This window comes from Mobula birostris, chromosome 6 (genome assembly GCF_030028105.1).
Source record: "Mobula birostris isolate sMobBir1 chromosome 6, sMobBir1.hap1, whole genome shotgun sequence".
NCBI lineage: Eukaryota > Metazoa > Chordata > Chondrichthyes > Myliobatiformes > Myliobatidae > Mobula > Mobula birostris.
The window spans coordinates 164,463,669-164,486,341 of record NC_092375.1 but is presented as its reverse complement, the minus strand read 5'-3'; the positions used below and the strand labels follow the sequence as shown (position 1 = coordinate 164,486,341).

At 39.7% G+C, this 22,673-nt stretch overlaps 1 protein-coding gene and 1 long non-coding RNA gene across 4 annotated transcripts in view; one reads left to right on the top strand and one right to left on the bottom strand.

The window, feature by feature from the left end:
• Positions 1-22,673, bottom strand: part of sestd1 (SEC14 and spectrin domains 1) — a 137,922-nt gene that overhangs the window by 87,872 nt on the left and 27,377 nt on the right. For all 3 annotated transcript variants that reach the window (XM_072261772.1, XM_072261774.1, XM_072261773.1), the window contains one exon: positions 14,745-14,835. In XM_072261772.1, the coding sequence (XP_072117873.1) occupies positions 14,745-14,835 (91 nt within the window). The remainder of the gene's footprint in view (positions 1-14,744; positions 14,836-22,673) is intronic.
• LOC140199528 (uncharacterized) overlaps positions 1-22,673 on the top strand; it is a 70,765-nt gene that overhangs the window by 40,818 nt on the left and 7,274 nt on the right. The window contains exons 2-3 of the long non-coding RNA XR_011886438.1: positions 17,662-17,714; positions 19,622-19,809. This is a non-coding gene — a long non-coding RNA (uncharacterized lncRNA). The remainder of the gene's footprint in view (positions 1-17,661; positions 17,715-19,621; positions 19,810-22,673) is intronic.

The following is a 22,673-nucleotide window of genomic DNA, read 5'->3' as shown; positions in this document are numbered from 1 at the left end:
CATTCTTTCAGGCTGCATCACTGTTTGGTATGGGTGTGGGGGCAATTGCACAGGATCGTAAGCTACAGGAAGTTGTAAAATTTGTCAGCTCCATCATGGTTACTAGCCTCCATAGCATCTAAGATATCATCAAAAAGCCGTGCCTCAGAAAGATGCCGTCCAATATGAAGGACCGCCACCACCCAGGCATGCCCTTTTCTCATTGTTACAGACTGGAGGAGATACTGAAGCCTAAGCACACACATTCAGTGACTCAGGAACAGCTTTTTCCTATCTGCCATCCAATTTCTAAATGATCACTGAGCTCGTGAATACTACCTCACTTTCTTCTGAATTTGCACTATTTTTAATTTAACTATTTAATAATACATATATACTTACTGATTTAATCAATGACATTTATGAGACTGGAATAATATCAGAAGGGATGGGAAAAAATCAGTACTTATCACTTTTCCTAAGAAAGCTGGAGCAATAGAATGTGAATTACATAGGACCGTAAGTTTAACGAGTCATATCACCAAGATACTTCTAAGAATTTTGATGACAAGAGGTAAAAGTAAGATACAAGCTGAAATAGGCAAAGAACAATGTGGCTTTGTGAAAGACAAAGGTACAAGAAACGCAATATTGATGTTAAGGATACTATCAGAATGAGCTATTCAAGTGCAAAAAGATTTGTTTGTTTTATCGACTACACAAAAGCATTTGATAAAGTGAAGCACAGTAAGTTATTTGAAATATTACAGAAAGCTCTAGATTTGAAAGACCTCCGCCTAATCAGAAATCTGTACTGGGAACAAACTGCCGCCGTAAGAATAGATGGAGAAGTGAGTCAGTTTATGAAAATCAAGAGAAGCGTTAGACAAGGGTGTGTTTTCTCCCCTGATTTATTTAATGTGTACAGTGAAACAATATTACAAAAAATAAGAGACATCTTGGGGATCAAAGTTGGTGGTGAAAACATCAATAATTTCAGATATGCAGATGACACTGTGTTAATTGCAAGTACGGAGGAAGAACTACAAAACTTAATTGATATAATTATTGAAGAAAGTGCAAAAATGGGTCTATCTATCAGAATGACAGAATGTATGGTGATATCCAAAAAGGAGAATCCTATCTGCAGGCTGACAATAAATGGGGAAGACATAAAACAAGTAAAGAACTTTGCTACTTAAAGAAGCTAGGTGACATCAGATGGCAGGTGCGACTTGGACATCAAAAGAAGAATAGGGATGGCAAAAGACACCTTTATGAGAATGAAGAGTAGACTGACCAATACTAAACTATGCATGACAACCCGCCTCAGAGTACTGAAATGTTACGCTTATCCAGTTATGTTATATGGCTCAGAATGTTGGACAATATCTAGTAGCATGAGGAAACGAATTGAAGAAGCAGAGATGTGTTTTTTGAGGATGATGCAAAGAATATCATGGATGAAATGAATATCTAACGAGGATGTCAAGAACAGAGCAAACAAAAAGAAAAATAACGTATGAGATCATGAAAAGGCAACGTAACTGCATTGGACCTGCGATTAGGAAAGAGGAGTTATAATGCACGGTAATTATGGGAAAGATTGAAGGGTATTTTGCACAAGGACTCACAAGTCCCTTTGCACCTCTGCATTTTGAATTCTCTCCCCATCTAAATAATAGCCTGCCCGTTTATTTCTTCCACCCAAGTGCATGACCATGCACTTTCCAACATTGTATTGCCACTTCCTTGCCCATTCCCTTAAACTATCTAAGTCTCTCTGCAGGATCTCTGTTTCCTCAACACTACCCACTCCTCCACCTATCTTTGTATCATTTGCAAATTTTGCCACACATCCATTAATACCATAGTCCAAATCATTGACGTACATCGTATAAAGCAGCGGCCCCAACACTGACCCTGTGGAACTCCACTGGTAACTGGCAGCCAGACAGAATAGGATCCCTTTATTCCCACTCTGTTTTTTGCCGGCCAGCCAATGCTCCACCCACGCTAGTAACTTCCCTGTAATTCCATGGGCTCTTATCTTGCTAAGCAGCCTCATGTGCAGCACCTTGTCAAAGGCCTTCTGAAAAAGCAAGTACACCACGTCTACTGCATCTCCTTTGTCTACCTTGCTTGTAATTTCCTCAAAGAATTGCAGTAGGTTTGTTAGGCAGGATTTTCCTTTCAGGAAACCATGCTGACTTTGGCATATCTTGTTATGTGCCTCCAGGTACTCCGTAATCTCATCCCCAACAATCGATTCCAACAACCTCCCAACCACTGATATCAGGCTAACAGGTCTATAGTTTCCTTTCTGCTGCCTCCCACCCTTTTTTTTGTTATTTTAATTTTTTATTGAAGTTCATCATCAAACAAACATTTCCACAAGATGTATTTCAGATATTGTACATGTATATCATATAATTATATTTGCCACAAATCTCCACATAATATTTATCTGAGGTATACACCTATAGAAAAGAAAGGAAAGAAAGAACAAGCAAAAGGAAGTAGGGAGTGATCTTTTTTACAACATATTAATTGATTTGTGAGAATAAAATCGGGCCTATGAGGTGTTATGTAGTTGAAGCATTTTTCCCAGTATGAATCAAATTGTTCCAACTTATGATTAAAAGATGTTATCTTCTCCATTTTGAAAATGTCCATTGTAATTTCCATCCATCCGTTTAAAGCTGGGCTCTCCTGTGATAACTATTTCCTGGTAAGAGTCTTTTTACCAGTCACCAGCAGTATATTTATTAAATACTTATCTCTTTTCAACCATTCTTGAGGTATATACCCAAAATATATGGTCTTACTCTCTAGAGGTATTTCACATTTAAAGATGTCTTGTAGGGTATAGTGTATCCCACTCCAATCGTCTTTGATAACAGGGCAATCCCAGAAAATATGATAATGGCAACACACATCAAAGTTGCTGGTGAACGCAGCAGGCCAGGCAGCATCTCTAGGAAGAGGTGCAGTCGACGTTTCAGGCCGAGACCCTTCGTCAGGACTAACTGAAGGAAGAGTGAGTAAGAGATTTGAAAGTTGGAGGGGGAGGGGGAGATCCAAAATGATAGGAGAAGACAGGAGGGGGAGTGATGGAGCCAAGAGCTGAACAGGTGATTGGCAAAAGGGATACGAGAGAATTATGGGACAGGAGGTCCGGGAAACCCAGAGGATGGGCAAGGGGTATATTCAGAGGGACAGAGGGAGAAAAAGGAAAGTGAGAGAAAGAATGTGTGTATAAAAATAAGTAACGGATGCAGACTGGGAATAGACTGTCAGAATGGGAATGGGATGTGGAATTAAAATGTGTGGCCACTGGGAGATCCTGCTTTCTCTGGCGGAAAGAGCGTAGGTGTTCAGCAAAGCGGTCTCCCAGTCTTAAACTTTTCGATGATTTTAAGTTCCCTGGCCCCCACCACTTTATTTTCACCATGGATGTCCAGTCCCTATATACTTCCATCCCCCATCAGGAAGGTCTCAAAGCTCTACGCTTCTTTTTGGATTCCAGACCTAATCAGTTCCCTTCTACCACCACTCTGCTCCGTCTAGCGGAATTAGTCCTTACTCTTAATAATTTCTCCTTTGGCTCCTCCCACTTCCACCAAATTAAAGGTGTAGCTATGGGCACCCGCATGGGTCCTAGCTATGCCTGCCTTTTTGTTGGCTTTGTGGAACAATCTATGTTCCGTGCCTATTCTGGTATCTGTCCCCCACTTTTCCTTCGCTACATCGACGACTGCATTGGCGCTGCTTCCTGCATGCATGCAGAGCTCGTTGACTTTATTAACTTTGCCTCCAACTTTCACCCTGCCCTCAAGTTTACCTGGTCCATTTCCGACACCTCCCTCCCCTTTCTAGATCTTTCTGTCTCTCTCTCTGGAGACAGCTTATCCACTGATGTCTACTATAAGCCTACTGACTCTCACAGCTATCTGGACTATTCCTCTTCTCACCCTGTCTCTTGCAAAAACGCCACCCCCTTCTCGCAATTCCTCCGTCTCCGCTGCATCTGCTCTCAGGATGAGGCTTTTCATTCTAGGACGAGGGAGATGTCTTCCTTTTTTAAAGAAAGGGGCTTCCCTTCCTCCACTATCAACTCTGCTCTTAAACGCATCTCCCCCATTTCACGTACATCTGCTCTCACTCCATCCTCTCGCCACCCCACTAAGAATAGGGTTCCCCTGGTCCTCACCTACCACCCCACCAGCCTCCGGGTCCAACATATTATTCTCCGTAACTTCCGCCACCTCCAACGGGATCCCACCACTAAGCACATCTTTCCCTCCCCCGCCCCTGCTTTCCACAGGGATCGTTCCCTACACGACTCCTTTGCCCATTCGTCCCCCCCATCCCTCCCCACTGATCTCCCTCCTGGCACTTATCCGTGTAAGCGGAACAAGTGCTACACATGCCCTTACACTTCCTCCCTTACCACCATTCAGGGTCCCAAACAGTCCTTCCAGGTGAGGCAACACTTCACCTGTGAGTCGGCTGGGGTGATATACTGCGTCCGGTGCTCCCGATGTGGCCTTTTATATATTGGCGAGACCCGATGAAGACTGGGAGACCGCTTTGCTGAACACCTATGCTCTGTCCGTCAGAGAAAGCAGGATCTCCCAGTGGCCACACATTTTAATTCCACATCCCATTCTGACATGTCTATCCACGGCCTCCTCTACTGTAAAGATGAAGCCACACTCAGGTTGGAGGAACAACACCTTATATTCCGTCTGGGTAGCCTCCAACCTGATGGCATGAACATCGACTTCTCTAACTTCCGCTGATGCCCCACCTCCCCCTCGTACCCCATCTGTTACTTATTTTTATACACACATTCTTTCTCTCACTCTCCTTTTTCTCTCTCTGTCCCTCTGAATATACCCCTTGCCCATCCTCTGGGTTTCCCCCCGCCCTTGCCTTTCTTCCCCAACCTCCTGTCCCATGATCCTCTCGTATCCCTTTTGCCAATCACCTGTTCAGCTCTTGGCTCCATCACTCCCCCTCCTGTCTTCTCCTATCATTTTGGATCTCCCCCTCCCCCTCCCACTTTCAAATCTCTTACTCACTCTTCCTTCAGTTACTCCTGACGAAGGGTCTCGGCCTGAAACGTCGACTGTACCTCTTCCTAGAGATGCTGCCTGGCCTGCTGTGTTCACCAGCAACTTTGATGTGTGTTGCTTGAATTTCCAGCATCTGCAGAATTCCTGTTGTTTGCGTTTTTAAATATGATAATGGTTTGCATTTTGATTTCCATAATTTCTCCAGCAAACAGGGAGGTTACTATCATAATGGGATTTCTGAGAGGGTGTAATAAAATATCTTATCAAGTTTTTCCATCCAAGTTCCCTCCATTTCTGTGAACTGGTACACTTCCATTGACACCTCCGTATTATTGTCCATTCTTCCTCAGATATAATTGCCCCTCCTTCCTTCTCCCATTTTGTTTTAATATATGAGTTGAATCTGTTTTCACACGCTTGAAATGATCCGTTATCTGAATTATATGCTTTTCTAAATAGCTCTACCAAACATGTACTTGCCTTGGTTACATTTTTAACCCTCCTATTAACATACTGTTGCATCTGTAGATACTATTAAAAGTCTTGTTTTTCTACTAAGTGTTTCTCTTTAAGCATTTCAAAACTGAACAGTGTTCCTTCTTTCATTATATTGCAGAGAACTGTTACTCCTTTAGCTGTCCAGTCCTTAACTCTAGCATCCAGCTTATTCGGCGTAAAATCTGAGTCATATGCACACCATTTAGGAATTGCATTATCTCCCTCTAGTTTATATTCTTTTATAATAGTTTTCCATATTTTAAGAGCCCATTTCACCCATGGATTATGTATGTACCTTTGTAGGTTGTTATCAGCCAAAATTGCCTTATGGGGATGGGAAGTATCCCCTCCTCAATGTTTTTCCCATTGAGCGGCATATGATGGGTTACACCAACATATCACAGCTCTCAACTGTGCTGCAAAATAATAACCTCTGAGAGAAGGTAGGCCTCATCCCCCCTTTTCCTTGGCTAATTACAAAGTTTTGAGACGAACTCTAGGCCTTTTACCCTGCCATATATATCTTGATAACATTTTGTTCCATTCATTGAAATGATTCTGATTAATCTCTATTGGTAGGGTTTGAAAGAGATATAATAGTCTGGGCAATATATTCATTTTAACAGATTCAATCCTTGAACTGAGACTAAAAAAAAGGAAATAGGTTCCATCTTGTTATATCTTCCTTAATTTTTTTTATATATAAGCTGATAATTGCATTTTGATAATTTTGACAAATCTTTTGGTATAATGATGCCCAAATATTTGAAAGACAATATTTGCCTCCTTCCACCCTTCGTAAAGAGCAGAGTAACATTTGCAATTTTCCAGTCATCCAATACAATGCCAGAATCTATCGATTTTTGAATGATCATTGTTAATACCTCCGCAATCTCTCCAGCTACTTCCTTCAGAATCCAAGGGTTCATTCCATCAGGTCCAGATTTATCCACCCCCAGACCATCAAGCTTCCTGAGCACCTTCTCAGTCATAATTTTCACTGCACAAACTTCACTTCCCTGACACTCTTCAATGTTCGGTATACTGCAGACATCTTCCACTGTGAAGACTGATGCAAAATACGCATTCAGTTCCTCTGCCATCTCTGCATCTCTCATTACAATATCTCCAGTATCATTTTCTATTGGTCCTATATCTACCCTCGACTCTCTTTCACCCTTGATATACTTAAAAAAGCTTTCAGCATCTTCTTTGATATTAGTCGCCAGCTTCCTCTCATAATTCACCTTTTCCTTCTGAATGATCTTCTTAGTTTCCTTCTGCAAGTTTGTAAAAAGCTCCCCAATCCTCTATCTTCCCACTAGTTCTGGCTTCCTTGTATTTTTTTGCTTTCACTTTGGCTCTGACTTCACTTGTCAGCCATGGTAGTGTCCTTCTCTTTGAAAATTTCTTATTTGGAATATATCTGTCTTGCACTTCCCTCATTTTTCACAGAAGTTCCAGCCATTGCTGCTCTGCTGTCTTTCCTGCAAATGTCCCTTTCCAGTCAACTTCGGCCAGATAATCAAATGGCAATGTAACTTGGATTCAACGCAATAAATATCTGACATGGATTTTTTTTCCAGGCATGATTTTACTATATCTAGCCAACAATTTTACAGCAGTGACATTCCCATTGCAAGAATACTAACAGCAGATTCCAGTGGTTTATATTTATATACATGCGTACTTCACATTCTGAGCACCATGCTCCACTCAGGTGATAAGCTATTAGAAAAGATGTTAGCAATTTCAAAGTGGTTACGTTCTTTGAATTTAACAGTACAGAAATAAGCTATTTGTTCCGCATATGTTCAAATTGCTCAAAAACAGTAAAATAGTTAGTTTTATTTTATCCAGAGGTCAGGGCTGGCTGTCAGTGCAAATGATGCATTTCATTGTATGTTGTTTTGATGTACATGTGATTAATAAACAAAAGTGTAGACAAATGAAATGACGATTCCAACCAAAAGGTCCAAGATACAAAAATAAGAAAATAAAGTCTGGACAGTAGATGCCACAGACCAAGAGGACTGAATCAGCCCAGATGAAAAAAAACTCAACTCTTCATTCCCTCTTACTGACTTGACACACTAACCCTATTTTTTACTTAGAGATACAGTGCAGAACAGGCTCTTCTGTCCCAACTAACCTCACATTATTTCTGTAAGAAATAATACATTTTGTCCTTGATATTAGAGGAAGTTTTTTTCACTCAGAGAGTGGTTGGTGCGTGGAATACACTTCCTGAGTCAGTGGTGGAAGCAGATACACTAGTGAAATTTAAGAGACTACTAGACAGGTATATGGAGGAATTTAAGGTGGGGGCTTATATGGGAGGCAGGATTTGAGGGTCAGCACAACATTGTGGGCTGAAGGGCCTGTACTGTGCTGTACTATTCTATGTTCTATGTTCTATAAAGCTCTGTTGCAGTTTTTTTTCCATTCTTCTTTTTCTTCTTCATGTGCCTTGCGCATTACACGCTTGGGCAATCATGGCTCTCCACATCAAACAATCCCTCACAGCGTCAATGATACCTCGCACACTTAGATTTGTTAGTTCTTTCACAGTGTCCATTTATTTTCTTCTTGCCTTCCTCTTCCGCGTTTCCCAGGCATACGGCCTTGTAATGTAAGGCATTCTATTTCTCCCTTTCTGATGACATGGCCCAGGAAGTTAAGTTTCCTCTCATTTAATGTTCTCATTAAAGATCTTTTTGTATGGGTGTGTTGGAGTACTGTCTCATTTCCATTAATGAATTTTAAAATGAATGCTCTGCATTAATGATTTTACCTCTCTCTAGTTTTTTGAACTGGAATACATTTGCAAATTCAAGCACCAGTACTCTTCCTACACCCTCAATCAATTGAAAGAGCTTCTACTAAAAGAAAACTTCAACACAAAGCAGATTAAAAATATTACAGCCCAAGTCTGGAGCTAATTTAATTCAGAGAAAATATTCTTAATAACTAGCTTTGCCCCTGCCTGAAGCATCCTTATCTGGCTATACTTCAGGCAAGTGCCCTCTCAAATTACCATATTATAAAGCATAGAAATAGGCACCCACCTCAATTTAAACCATCTTTCAGCACTTAGCACATAACTTTCAATGCCTAGGCAATTCAAATACTCATCTATATACTTGATAAATGGTGTCAGCTACTCCATATTCACCACTCTCTCAGGCAGAGTATTCCAGGTATTTGCCAACCACTGAATAAATAATGCATTTACCCGATCAATATTGCTCATAATCAGTTATATCTTATCAATGGAATGCAATTTCTCTACTTTGAGATAATCTCTACGATGAGACAACCATTTTTCCCCTTTGTATTTCTTTGTTCATACTTTGTTCTTGTAATACTTAATAAAACCACCATAACCACCAAATGTATGCTTTGTTCTTGATTTCTGAAAAATCCAGATCAATATTACCACTCCCCCACCCCCAAATCAATGTCCTATAGTCTTGTGTACCTCTGATATGGGGAAAAGATTTCCTGTAATCTACCCTATCTATATCCTTCAGTTTTATACATCTCAAATATGCCCCCTCTTAACCTCCTCCACTCTATCGAAACAGGCCTCGTCTCCCATAACAAGAGCACTTCATCATGGGCAACACTCTGATGAGTCTCCTCTGCACCCTCTTACATCTCTCCAATAGTGTACTGATCAGAAATGCATGCTGTAGCCCAGATGAGGTCTGACCACTAACTTATGAGCAAAACATCCTTCCTCTTGTATCCAAGATATCCTCCCTCGCCATCCAGACCTAAATGAATCCTTACAATGTGATTTTAATCTCCATGTCTGCTCCCCAGCCCCTTTCTCCAATTTCACTATTCTGAGTATGCCACTGATTCATCATCAATTAGTTTATGATCAAACTATATCAAACTTGATAAACTCATTGTCACTTATATTCTGAGTAGATGCAGCAGACGGGTACTCTCACAACAATTAAGTTTCTAGATGAGTACTTGAATCAGGGCATAGAAGGCTACAGATGAAGTTATGGCAAGAGGGCTTTTTTTTCAATAAATAGATGGGTAACCTAGTGATCAATACAGACATACTGTATGACTACCACCTCCACTCCTTGATCTACCAAACCACTCAGAATCTAAAATACCAAGTAGCTCTTGATCCTTTCACCAATTTCCTCAACTTAAAACTTGATTCTTTGCTCCTACAAAATCATCATCTTCATCCTACATAATCATCCAAAGTGTAACATTTCAAGAAACATACTAAGATATGTCTGATTTAACCATCCATTTCCAGTTTTAGCTGCACAAAATTAAATACTCAATCACAGGTCTCCTTTCTTCAGAAGACCTTTCCTCCACAACTTTCAACTGGCTTCTGCCTCACCAAACTTGTTTTCTTACATCTTAAGTCCATACTTTCACCCTTAGTCCAGTCCCTCAGAAGTTCAGTCTGTTGCAATTCAGATGTCCTCTGCCACTTCGACAGTTTCCAATTCCCTAGCCCTAAAATGGCTGATCATTACCATGAAAGTACAATCCCTCTTGAACTCTCTGCTTCTTATATCCATTCCTACCAACTACATGTTGCACTTTTCCACGTAGCCAAAGAAGAAGCCATTCTTGTCCTTTCACTTTTCCTTTCCAATCATCCAGAGACCCAGACAATTATTCCACTTGCACAGCTTCCAATTGAGAACAATGTACTTGGTACACACCAATTGGTCTCTACTTTGGAAAAACCAAATCACTCTAGAGAATACCTGCATTCAGTCTGCTTCCCCAATAATTCTCCATCCTAATCTGACCTTTGTGTGTCCTCCTGCACTAAATGAATCCAGAACAGGTTTGTGGAAAAACTCCCTCTCTCACATCTGGACACTTTGGAGCCTTGCAGACACAGGTTCAAATTCCATATCTTTAGCAACTGAATTTCATTCTGTATCAGAATTTATCACATCCTCCACCATATTTGCTCAGATTTACTCTTTTTATTAGTGTAGTGTAAACTGTGGGGCAAGTCTCATAACTTATCTACTCAAGAACAAATAGAAGAAGCATCATCACCAACTAATTGCTCCTATTAAGCTACTTGAAAGACTAATTTGCTCTATTTAGTCCCAATGAAGGGTCTCAGCCTGAAATGGCGACTGTTCGCTCTTTTTCATAGATGCTGCCTGACCTACAGAGTTCCTGCAGCATTTTGTGTTTGTTGCTTTAGATTTCCACCAGTTGCAGATTTTCTCATGTGTGTTGCTCTAATTATCCTTGTCTGCAACTTCAAGCTGCTTAAAAAATATTTTCGCCAGTTCTGATGAAGGGTCTCTGATCTGAAACATCAACTCTGCTTCTTTAGTCAGAAATACTACATGACCTGCTGAGTATTTCCAGCACTTTCAGTATTTCAGATTACCAACATCTGTTGGTTTGTTTTTGATTTCTCCACTCTCTTCTGCAAGAGTTAAATATTCAAGGAGATACATGAGACTGCACTGCTTGAATCTGAAGCAAAAAAATGTGCTGCCAGAGGAACTCAGCAGGTCAGACAACATCTGAGGTGGGGTGGGGGGGAAATGGACAGCTTATGTTTGAAGTCAGGACCTTGATGAACCTACTGTGTTCCTCCATAACCTCATTGTTTTACATATTCAAGGTTTAAACTGGAGAACAAAGACAATTCCTGGCCTTTAGTTTCTCCCCAATTGTTTTTTTTTTTAAGTGCAATTTTGTCTTACCAGGAGCTTACCAAGAACATACCACTAGTTCAACAAACACTGTGCATCTATGGTTTCCTAATTCCATTTAGGATTCACTCTGCCCCAGCTGTATATTTATGTATTTCCCTTCTCATCTTGCCAAAGTTTTCACAGGGATGTCAAAGGCACCTTGGAGAGGGCTTGAAGGGAAATTCAAAAGGCAATAGCAAAGAGTGAAGGAAAAGACACAAGTGAGGTCATGGAAGAAAATCAAAAAACAAAAGAATGTAGACATTGGAATTAACAGCAACACACAACAGATGCTGGAAGTCATGATAGGTCCAGCGTCACCTACGAAGGGAAATGGACTGTCAATATTTCGTGTTGAGACTCTCCATATGAAGTTAGTACAAAATATTCCAAGGATGGAACAAAATGCTAAGAATAATAAAGAAGCTGAAGGCAAAAATTGGCACAGCAAAAATTGTAACAGCAAGGAGAGGAAGAAAATAAGTACAGAGTAGCTCACAGTGCTAAAGGAACAGCAAATTGAGCAGCATCTATGGAGGGGAATAATAGTGAACATTCCAGGGCGAGACCTTCATCAGGATAGATAAGGTGCAGAATTTCCTATTCAGAAAGCTTTCTAATGAGCACTGAAGTACCATTTGAATAATAAAGGGACTTCTATGGAATAGAGAACCCCCAAGATAACTATGCAAGTTTTAGAGTGATGGGAGTGTGGTCTAGTTTAGGATTACCATAAGTACCCGATACATTTACAATTTTACACAACTGAGGATCTGTAAGGTAGCATGAAGTTAAATCTCTTGACTTTGCTGTAGTCTAAATTTTACTTGTATTAATGGATCCAGAATTTATTGCAGATTTTTCAAGCTATAAATGATTACTCTTATGCGCTCTAAATGCCAGAACATGAAATGGTTTGTACCAATTCGATAACCCAATGATAATATCGAGGATGTTATTACAAAATCTTAATAATTCTTTGTCACCCGATATTAAGTGTGTAACATCATAAGTTTGTGTGTAAGCAGCCTACTTCCTCCCCAAGTTGCTTGTTTTCTCTCCTGTAAGATCCAACATATTATTACTCATTTTTATTGGAAATAATTTGATGCAAATTAAAATATATCTCCAAAAAAATGACACCAGTTATGACTCCTACAAAAATGTGCTGGGTTGACAATTGAATCTATAATACTTACTGATAAGATTAATTCTTTTTAGTACTGAAAACAAATGAAATAGCTTTCATTAAATTCATGATTAGAATTTATAGTTACTGAAATTTCACATATTTTCCAACTGAGACATACAGTAGGTTCAACCAATCTCAACGGATTCCTTTATCCATATGATTGCGGAATTGCTTGGCTTAGTTTGGAATACATAACTCCTATGTCAAAAAACTATTAATTGGAATTTTTTGCAGGCAATTGCAGATGCTAAACTGCCAACTCTGCCGTAACTCAAAAGTTTCCCAAGCACTAAAAAAAAATGCAACATTTGGTCCAAAATACTACCTTTCAGCCCAAACTAAACAAATCTCATGTTTCTTAATACCCTGCTAATAGAAAGAAAATCTACATTTGAATTTCATACTGTAATTTAAGTTGCATATTTTCAAAATACCACTAAGCCAACTAAATTAAACATACGGTGCCTATAAAAAGAATTCACCCTTCCTACTTGGAAGTTTCCATGTTTTCTTGTTTTACAACATTGAATCACATTAGATTTAATTTGGCTTTTTTGACACTGATCAACAGACAAGATGAAAAGAAATTTCTACAAATGAGTCTATAAATTTATTACAATTATTAAACACAAAATAACTGATTCCATAATTATTCACTCCCTTCAAGCCATTATTTAGTAGACACAACTTTGGCAGCAATTACAGCCTTGAGTCTGTGTGAATAGGTCTCTATCAACTTTGTATATCTGGACACTGCAATTTTCTCCCATTCTTCTTTACAAAACTGCTCAAGCTCTGTCAGATTGCATGGGGATTGTGAATGAACAACACTTTTCAAGTCCAGCCACAAATTCTCTCATGGATTGAGGTTTGGACTCTGACTTGGCCACCGAGAACATTAACTTTGTTGTTTTAAAGCCATTCCTGTGTAGCTTTGGCTTTATGCTTAGGGTCATTGTCTTGCTGGAAAACAAATCTTAAGTCGCATTTCTCTTGCAGACTGCATCATGTTTTCTTCCAGAATTTCCATGTATTTTGCTGCATTCATTTTATCCTCTACCTTCACAAGCCTTTCAGGGCCTACTGCAGTGAAGCATTCCCACAGCATGATGCAGCCACCACCATGCTTCACAGTAGGGATGGTGTTCTTTTGATGACGTGCGGTGTTTGGCTTACGACAAACATAGCTTTTAGTCTGATGGCCATAAAGCACAATTTTCATTTCATCAGACCATAGAACCTTCTTCTTCAGTGTCCCCCACATACCTTCTGGCAAACTCTAGCTGACATTTCATGTGAGCTTTTTTCCCCCCAAACAGTGGCTTTTTCTTTGCCACTGTCCCATATGACTGAATACCCTGGGCAATAGCTGTTACATATGCAGTTTCTCCAAACACAGCCACCGAAGCTTGTAACTCCTTCAGCACCATCATAGGTTTTTTGGTGGCCTCCCTCACTAATTCACTTCTCGCCAGGTCACTCAGTTTTTGAAGATGGCCTGCTCTAAATAATTTACAGCTGTGCCATATTCTTTCCATTTCTTGATGATTGATCTAACTGTACTCCAAAGGCTATTCAGTGACTTGGAAATTTTCTTGTATCCAGCTCCTGACTTGTGTTTTCAATAAGCTTTTTATGGAGTTGCTTGGAGTTTTTTTTTGTCTTCATGGTATAGTTTTTGCCAGGATACTGAGTCACCAGCAATTGGACCTTCCAGATACAGGAGTATTTTCGCTACAATCAATTGAAACACCTTGACTGTGCACAGATGACCTCATTTCACTAATTATGTGATTTTAAAGGAGTTGAATACTTATCCAATCAATTGTTTTGTGTTTTATATTTGTAATTAATTTAGATCACTTTGTAGAGATCTGTTGTCACTTTGACACAAAAGAATCCTTTTCTGTTGATGAATTGTCAAATAAAGCCAAATTAAATCCACTGTGATTCAATGTTGTAAAACAATAAAACATGAAAACTACCACGGGGGAGTGAATATTTTTATAAGCACTGCTACACTGGGGTTATAAAGACTCAAATTATGCCGTTATACGGTTCTTCATGTGCTATAATATGAAATAATAACATGTCCAGTCACTTTAAGAAGCTTGAGCCTTTCTTAAAGTGAACTAATTTTAATGAAGTAGCTGGTACTTGAGAACAATACAAATTTCAATAATCTGTTCCAAACTGTTGCATTTAAGTCAAATTAAACTGTCTACCTCAAAAAACAAATTACATGCACATGTAATAGGTGTCAAGAAACTTCACCTGCAGCATCAGCACAACAGTCTTCACTACATTCCATTGAGATTTCCGACCATCCACAATAACAGTAAAACCTCTGGCTTTACACTTATCACTGCAAGAGAGAAAATAATCATGGATTAATCAAAAATGTATTATATACATATTATATTATTTCATATATTACATTAATATATTATTTAAGTTCTTGTTCCAAAATATTCTAAGCTTTCATAGATAGTGCTTTTAAAAAAAAATCAAGCATTTCACAATAAACTATTTGTCTGATTTTAATTAAATACATTTACTTTGGAGAGCTCAAAGGTCAAAGCTGAAATACACAAAAGAGTACTACAGAAAATTCAGTGTTGATGAATATCTAGAAAAGCATTTGCCTTTTACAAATTCATAGCTACATAAAGCAGGGGTCCCCAACCCTTTTTGCACTGCGGACTGGTTTAATACTGACAATATTCTTGCGGACCGGCCGACTGAGGGGTGGGGGGCGGTATAGGGTTGCCAACGGCCAAGTGTAGCAGTCAAATACATTATGTTTACCCCGATAAAGACTACCATGACCATAAAGCCTTGCGCGGGCACCAGTGCGCATGCGTGTACGTGCCGATTTTTTCTACAAATCGTTTTTGGCGATTCTGTTCGGGGGGGGGGGTGTTAATCACGACCGGAATATAGGTGATAAGCGGCTAATACACTAAACTTCATTTCTAAAAGGGTTTATCTAAAGAATTTAATATTAAACACACAGCGCATATTTTCCTCGCATGAATATAGTGATAAGCCAATTATCAGGGGAGGACACGGGAGCTTGAAGTAAGTGTTGAACGAACTTCCAGTAGAAGTGGTAGAGGCAGGTTCGATATTATCATTTAAAGAAAAATTGGATAGCTATATGAACAGGAAAGGAATGGAGGGTTATGGGCTGAGTGCAGGTCGGTGGGACTAGGTGAGAGTAGCGTTCGGCACGGACTAGAAGGGCCGAGATGGCCTGTTTCCACGCTGTAATTGTTATATGGTTATATAAGTCACTTATAAGTCAATAGCATCATAACATTTTAAGTAACGTTTGGATATTAAACACACAGCACATATTTTGCCCGTATGAACATATAAAATCATTGCAACACACCAATATCGCTGAATCAGTGGGAGCCCTGGGCTTGGTCCTATCGAGGGGTGACGGGAGACAGCGATACTCGAAAGGGGGTTCCTTATGTTCAGTCTATTCTGCAATTTAGTTTTAGTTGCATTCATTGCAGAGATATGTTGGATATGGAAGCAACGTTTTCAGTGCTTTCGTGGCTATCTCAGGATATTCAGCCTTGACTTTGATCCAGAACGCCGGCAGAGATGTTATGTCAAACATACTTTTCAGCCCGCCGTCACTTGCAAGCTCGAGGAGTTTATCTCCTTCCCGCGCTGACATGGATGACACGCGGGTAATGACCTCACATGCATTCGAGCTCAACAGTGGGCGTGACAAGGAATGAGGAAAGGTGCAGCTGACTCATATCGCCAAATCATATCGTTTCCTCGTGGCCCGGTAGCACATGCTTTGCGGCCCGGTGGTTGGGGACCACTGACGTAAAGCACTTAGCACTTGGTAGATGTGAAATTTTTCACAGCGCAGAGGATACAAGAAAGAAAAAGGAGAAGATAAGGGACAAAAGTACACCTAAGGTTTTAAAGATATTTTAAAAAATAAGCCTAAGAAAAGTCCTGAGTTTCAGCAAATAAGAATATTGTGGATGAGAGCATTTTTCATTCACAACTCACTTCTGTATCATGTTGCTTTCACACTCACGGCTTCAATCCATTTCAGTCTAGCGTCCACTTGGGACTCCCTTTGGCCCACTGAGTCTATGCCAATTGACAAGGAACTGTTTATTAATCCTTTGAACCACAAAGGCAAAGGCCTTGAAAGCATTTGTAACATAATAAACTAGCAAACCAATGCACCGCAGCAGTTGTATGTGCATCCTACGAAAACGTAATTCCAAAACATGTCCCAATTCTGTGTTTTCATCGACCCAAAAAGGTTTCAAGCACAATCTGCAAACTACGTATTTTACTTCACATTTTTAATTATATCCCCATGTTAATCCTGAACATCCACCTAGCATCACAACAGTAATAAGCATTCATTATCAAAGTACACAACAGATCAAGATACAAGGTCATTACATTCTCATGCGCACTCAGAAGTTGCTTGTGGTTCTCAAGTCAAATAATGGGCAAAGATATTTTTCAGGCCTATTATTTTGTAAATAAGAGAGAAATGTGACAGAATACTGTGATAACAGGATATAAAACATACACACTGTTTAATACAAGAGGCACACAAACTTTTTGTAACTTCGCTCATAAATGTCTATGGGTTATAGATATTGTTAATATTATCTGCTCATGTTTGCTTTATCTGTCGTGTTAATACTCCTAAATGCAAATGTTTTTATCACAGGAAGCTAGTAACAATTATTCATAAATGTCAGTGTTTCTTGTGAAACTGCCTTTATTGTGTTTTGTTATTAAGGTTACTGTGTACTTGCAGTGAAGTACAATGTCTATACTAGAAAACCTCAACACAGATATTGAATCCTAAACTAATTTGACAAACGTAAAATGACCGCAACAAGTTCAATGTCCTGTGTTTCAGAATAGTAGAAGGATTTCCAAATTAGAGTTGGTCCATTTCACAAGCACTCAGCAGGTCTAACTAGCATAAACATGAAAGGTGCTTGGTTATGTTATTTATGGGTCAAAGCAGAAATATTGTTTTGGAATTTACTGTAGGATAATCAATAGCAGCTGCAGAGAAGACGAGCACAAATAATTGTCATTTATGATTGATATGGGAAAAAATGGGAACTCTTAAAAGAACCCACGTTTTGATCACACTTCTTCTCTTCCTCTGGCATTTCAGAATTTCTTACACCTGGTTCCACATGAAAAATACAGCCTGAGTCTGGAGTCTAGGTAAATCGCACCATGAATGATGATAATGAAATCTTTAGGAACAGAAATCTTTCACTTGCATGATTTGATACCTTTTTTATGTTATATGTTAATGATTTGGATGATTGAATTGACGGATTTGTTGCAAAGTTTGCAGACAACTAAAGACAGGTGGTAGCGCAGGTAGTTTTGAGGAAGTAGAGGCGCTACGGAAGGAATTAGACAGATCTGGACAATGGGCAAAGAAATGGTAGATGGAATACAGTGTAGCAAAATGTATGGTCATGCACGTTGGTAGAAGAAATGAAAGGGACAATGGAGGGAAAATACAAAAACTGAGGGGCAAAGGAAGGGACTCTGGAGTCCTTGTGCAGGATTCCCCAAAGGTTAATTTGCAGATTGAATCTGGGGGGAGGAAGACAAATGCAATGTTAGCATTCATTCCCAGAGGACTAGAATATAAAAGCAAGGGTGTAATGTTGAGACTTCATAAAGCACTGGTGAGGCCTCACTTGAAGTATTGTGAGCTGGTTTGGGCCCCTTATCTTAGAAAGGATGTGCTTAAATTGGAGAGGGTTCAAAGGAGGTTCACGAAAATGATTCCAGGCTTGAACAGCATGTCATATGAAGTGTGTTTGATGGCTCTGGGCCTGTATTCACTGGTATTTAGAAGAATGAGGGGTAACCTACTTGAAATCTATCAAATGGTGAAAGGCCTTGATAGGGTGGATGTGGCGAGGATGTTTCCTATGGCGAGGGGGGGGGGAGAGGAGAGAAAGAGCCTAAGACCAGAGGACACAGCCTCAGAATAGAGGGGCATCCTTTTAAAATGGAGATGAGGAAGAATGTCTTTTGCCAGAGAGTGGTGAATCTGTGGAATTCTTTGTCACAGGCAGCTGTGGAGTCCAAGTCTTTATGCATATTTAAGGCCAAGGTTAATAGATTCTTAATTGGTCAGGGCATGAAGGGATATGGGGAGAAGGCACAGGTGACTGGAGCTGAGAGGAAAAATGGATCAGCCATGATGAAATAGCGGAGCAGACTTGATGGGCCAGATGGCCTAATTATACTGCTATGTCTTATGGTCTTAAATTAGAATGAATACATTTGTACATCCAATGTATTTTTTCTGTTCACAGTTAATTGGATAAAGAGTTTTGTTCTGGAATGTATATGCATTAATACATGTGTATTAATATATACACATTATGCTAATTTAGAATTCTGTGCCTCTAAAAGCAGAATATTCTTTATTCTTAACACAGGCTTTAACCATTTAGTAATGATGAAGTCAATGTTCTTCAGAGCACACCACAATCTACAATGAAATGTCTGGGTTTCTCTTCAAAGAAATATTAAAAATGTGATTAAAACATGCATTGAGTGCACAGTTATTCTTATGTTGATAGAAACTCTTCACTAGCCAATGTATATTTCAAATTTCTCCTAGTTTCTTACACAATTAATTGTAACAAATTTATTAACTTGGTTTGCTAGCTTATTATATCATAAAAGATTTCAGGGTCATTTTATCTATGGGATAGAAGATTAGTGCAAATTTTCCTTGATAATTGGTATGGACTAATTGGGACAAAGGCCTGTTTCCTTGCTGAATGCCTACGATCTCCACCATCCTAAAAAGAGTAAAATGAGGCAGCTCTTCTCACTGTTATCCCTGGAGAGTTACAAGTTGCTGCAAATAAAGGACTGTATTTCTCTATCCATTTTAAGCAATTAAACTTTGTGATTTTACAGGTACAGAAAACACTAAATACTTCGACGTGACAGAAAAATGACAATAATTGCTATGTAAGAGCATAACAGCATCAGATGGTACACAGATAAATTAATGAAAGTTTTGCTGAGTGTAACCTGCAACCTACATTTAATGGTCATATTTGTCCTCACCTTGCACTTAACCATTGCAGATCTTCAAAGCAAAGTTTGCTCATCAGAAATGTCCGGCACCTCGTGCAGTTCATGTGCAGGCCAGAAACATGCATCTACCTACTCTTGGACACACACACAGTTGCTGACACAAGCTTCATAGAGATGGCAAAGCCATTCTACAAGCTTTGGAATACATCTGGAATCTGTCACCATGTCTGGCACTGAGGTAAGCATTCAATGTCTCAAACTAACTTTCAGTGTATTTATGGATGTGTGTGGTAAATGCAGATAGTGTATTGTGAAACTACCACTCATTAACCCTAAACCTACAATATTAGCCTCAAAAAACAGCTTCAATGCCATCAAAATCCATCATGGCTTTATAACCCTCGCAGAATGCACTTATAGTTTCAGATCCTTGATGCATCTTTAGTCCTAATTTTTGACACAAATATGATGGTGCAGGTTTTGTACAAGTTAGTCAAAACAGCATGGTTTACACTATTACCCCCCTCCCCAGTACTGATCATAAAATGGTATAATCGCAAGATCAGAAGAGATGAACTGGCTCATAGGATCAGCACTTTCAAAAATGTAATAAATCTTAAAAATTAGAACATGCTGTAAATACAAATGGAAATTTCCAAAGCAGTATCTACACCTGAAATACAAAACTACAAATTCTAAGAAGATTCTTCATCAGCCAAAGCAATTTGTCTCAGTTAGTGGAAGCTTTACTCTCCATACGAATCATAAGTTGTTGTACCAGGAGTGAGACTGGCGAGGACGGATATGGACAAGGAAGGGAGTCCCGTAGATTTGCTCAGTTCCTCTGCCTCCACCACATCTGTTCTTGGGATGAAGTTTTCCATTCCAGAACATCTGAGATGTTTCCATTTTTCAACGAACAAGATTTCTCTTCCACCACCATCAATGTTGCCCTCACCTGTATTGCCTCCATTTCACGCACATCCACCCTTACTCCATTCTCCCAGCATAATAGGAATAGGGACTCCTTATCCTTACCTACCACCTCACAAGGCTCCGTAACTTCCGCCATCTGCAATGGGATCTTTTCTTCCCTTAGCCACCTCTGCTTTTTGTCAGAATCCCTCATCTCCCTTGTCAACTCGTCCCTCCCCACTGATCTGCCTCCCGGCACTTATCCCTGCAAGCATAACAAATACTACACCTCCTATACCTCCTCACTCACCACCACGCAGGGCCCAAAACAGTCCTTCCAGATGACGCAACACTTCACCTATGATCCTGTTGGGATCATCTATTGTATCCCGTGCTACCAGTGCAGTAGCTTCTATATCATTTGGATGATGGGGGTGGTAAATTGGATTAGTAAGTATGCAGGTGATACTAAGATAGGTGGAGTTGTGGATAATGAAGTAGATTTTCAAAGCTTGCAGAGAGATTTAGGGCAGTTAGAAGAGTGGGTTAAAAGATGGCAGATGGAGTTTAATGCTGATAAATGTGAGGTGCTACATTTTGGTACGACTAATCAAAATAGGACATACATGGTAAATGGTAGGGCATTGAAGAATGCAGTAGAACAGAGGGATCTAGGAATAATGATGCATGGATCCCTGAAGGTGGAATCTCATGTGGATAGGGTGGTGAAGAAAGCTTTTGGTATGCTGGCCTTTAATCAGAGCACTGAGTATAGGAGTTGGGATGTAATGTTGAAAATGTACAAGGCATCGGTAAGGCCAAATTTGGAGTACTATGTACAGTTCTGGTCACCAAATTATAGGAAAGATGTCAACAAGATAGAGAGAGTACAGAGAAGATTTAATAGAATGTTACCTGGGTTTCACCTCCTAAGTTACAGAGAAAGGTTGAACAAGTTAGGTCTTTATTTTTTGGAGCATAGAAAGTTGATGGGGGGACTTGATAGAGGTGTTTAAAGTTATGAGGGGGATAGATAGAGTTGACATGGATAGACTTTTTCCATTGAGAGTGGGGAAGATTCAAACAAGAGGACGTGAGTTGAGAGTTAAAGGGCAAAAGTGTAGGGGTAACATGAGGGGGAACTTCTTTACTCAGAGAGTGGTAGCTGTGTGGAACGAGCTTCCAGCAGAAGTGGTTGAGGCAGGTTCAATGTTGTCATTTGAAGTTAAATTGGATAGCTATATGGACAGGAAAAGAATGGAGGGTTATGGGCTGAGTGCAGGTCGGTGGGACTAAGAGTGGTGAGAGTAAGAGTTCGGCACAGACAAGAAGGGCCGAGATGGCGTGTTTTCGTGCTGTAATTGTTATATGGTTATATCAGTAGACCCGAAGCATATCGGGGTACCAATCAGTCAAACATCTTTGCTCTGTCCACCATAAAAAGCTGCATCTCTCAGCGCCTACCCATTTCAATTTGACTCCCCAGTCCCATAATGGCATATCTGTCCATGGCCTACCTCCTTTACTGTCATGATGAAGATAAACAGGTTGGAGCAGCAACACCTCATATTCTGTCTGGGTAGCCTCCAACCTGATGGCACGAACATCAATTTCTCTACCTTCAGGAAATTTCTTGTCCTGCCTCCTCTCTTTTTCCATTTCACTTTATGGTTACCTTCTCATCCCTTCTTTTCTTCCTATCTGTTCACCACCTGCCTCTGGCTCCCCTCCTCCTCACCTGTCCTTTGTTGATTCCTTTTCCACCATTTATTCACCTCCACAGATGCTGTTTGACCTACTGAGTTCCTCCAGCATGTTGTGTGAGTTGCTCAAAATCTGACTAATTTTATTTCATGAGGATTTTGTAAATGGACTGTCAAAGGTTAGTTTAATATTTCAAAAATACAGGAACATAAAAACTGGGTGAGAGATAAAAACATTACCAAACATAATCACTGGATGAAAACCAAAGACGCTGGGAGACTGTTCCCACAAGTCAACTTTAAATCTTTCTTCTTATAATTAACAATTTACTGAAAGAGATTTATGTCAATTAAAGAAAGATGTACTTAAAAAGATGGTTGAGAGTACACTTTTACAATACTTCTGACTCTTAAACGATCTTGGTATAGTGACCATAAAAGGATTTGTCAAAACAATGTTAATTATTAATTTAGTAACTTGTGG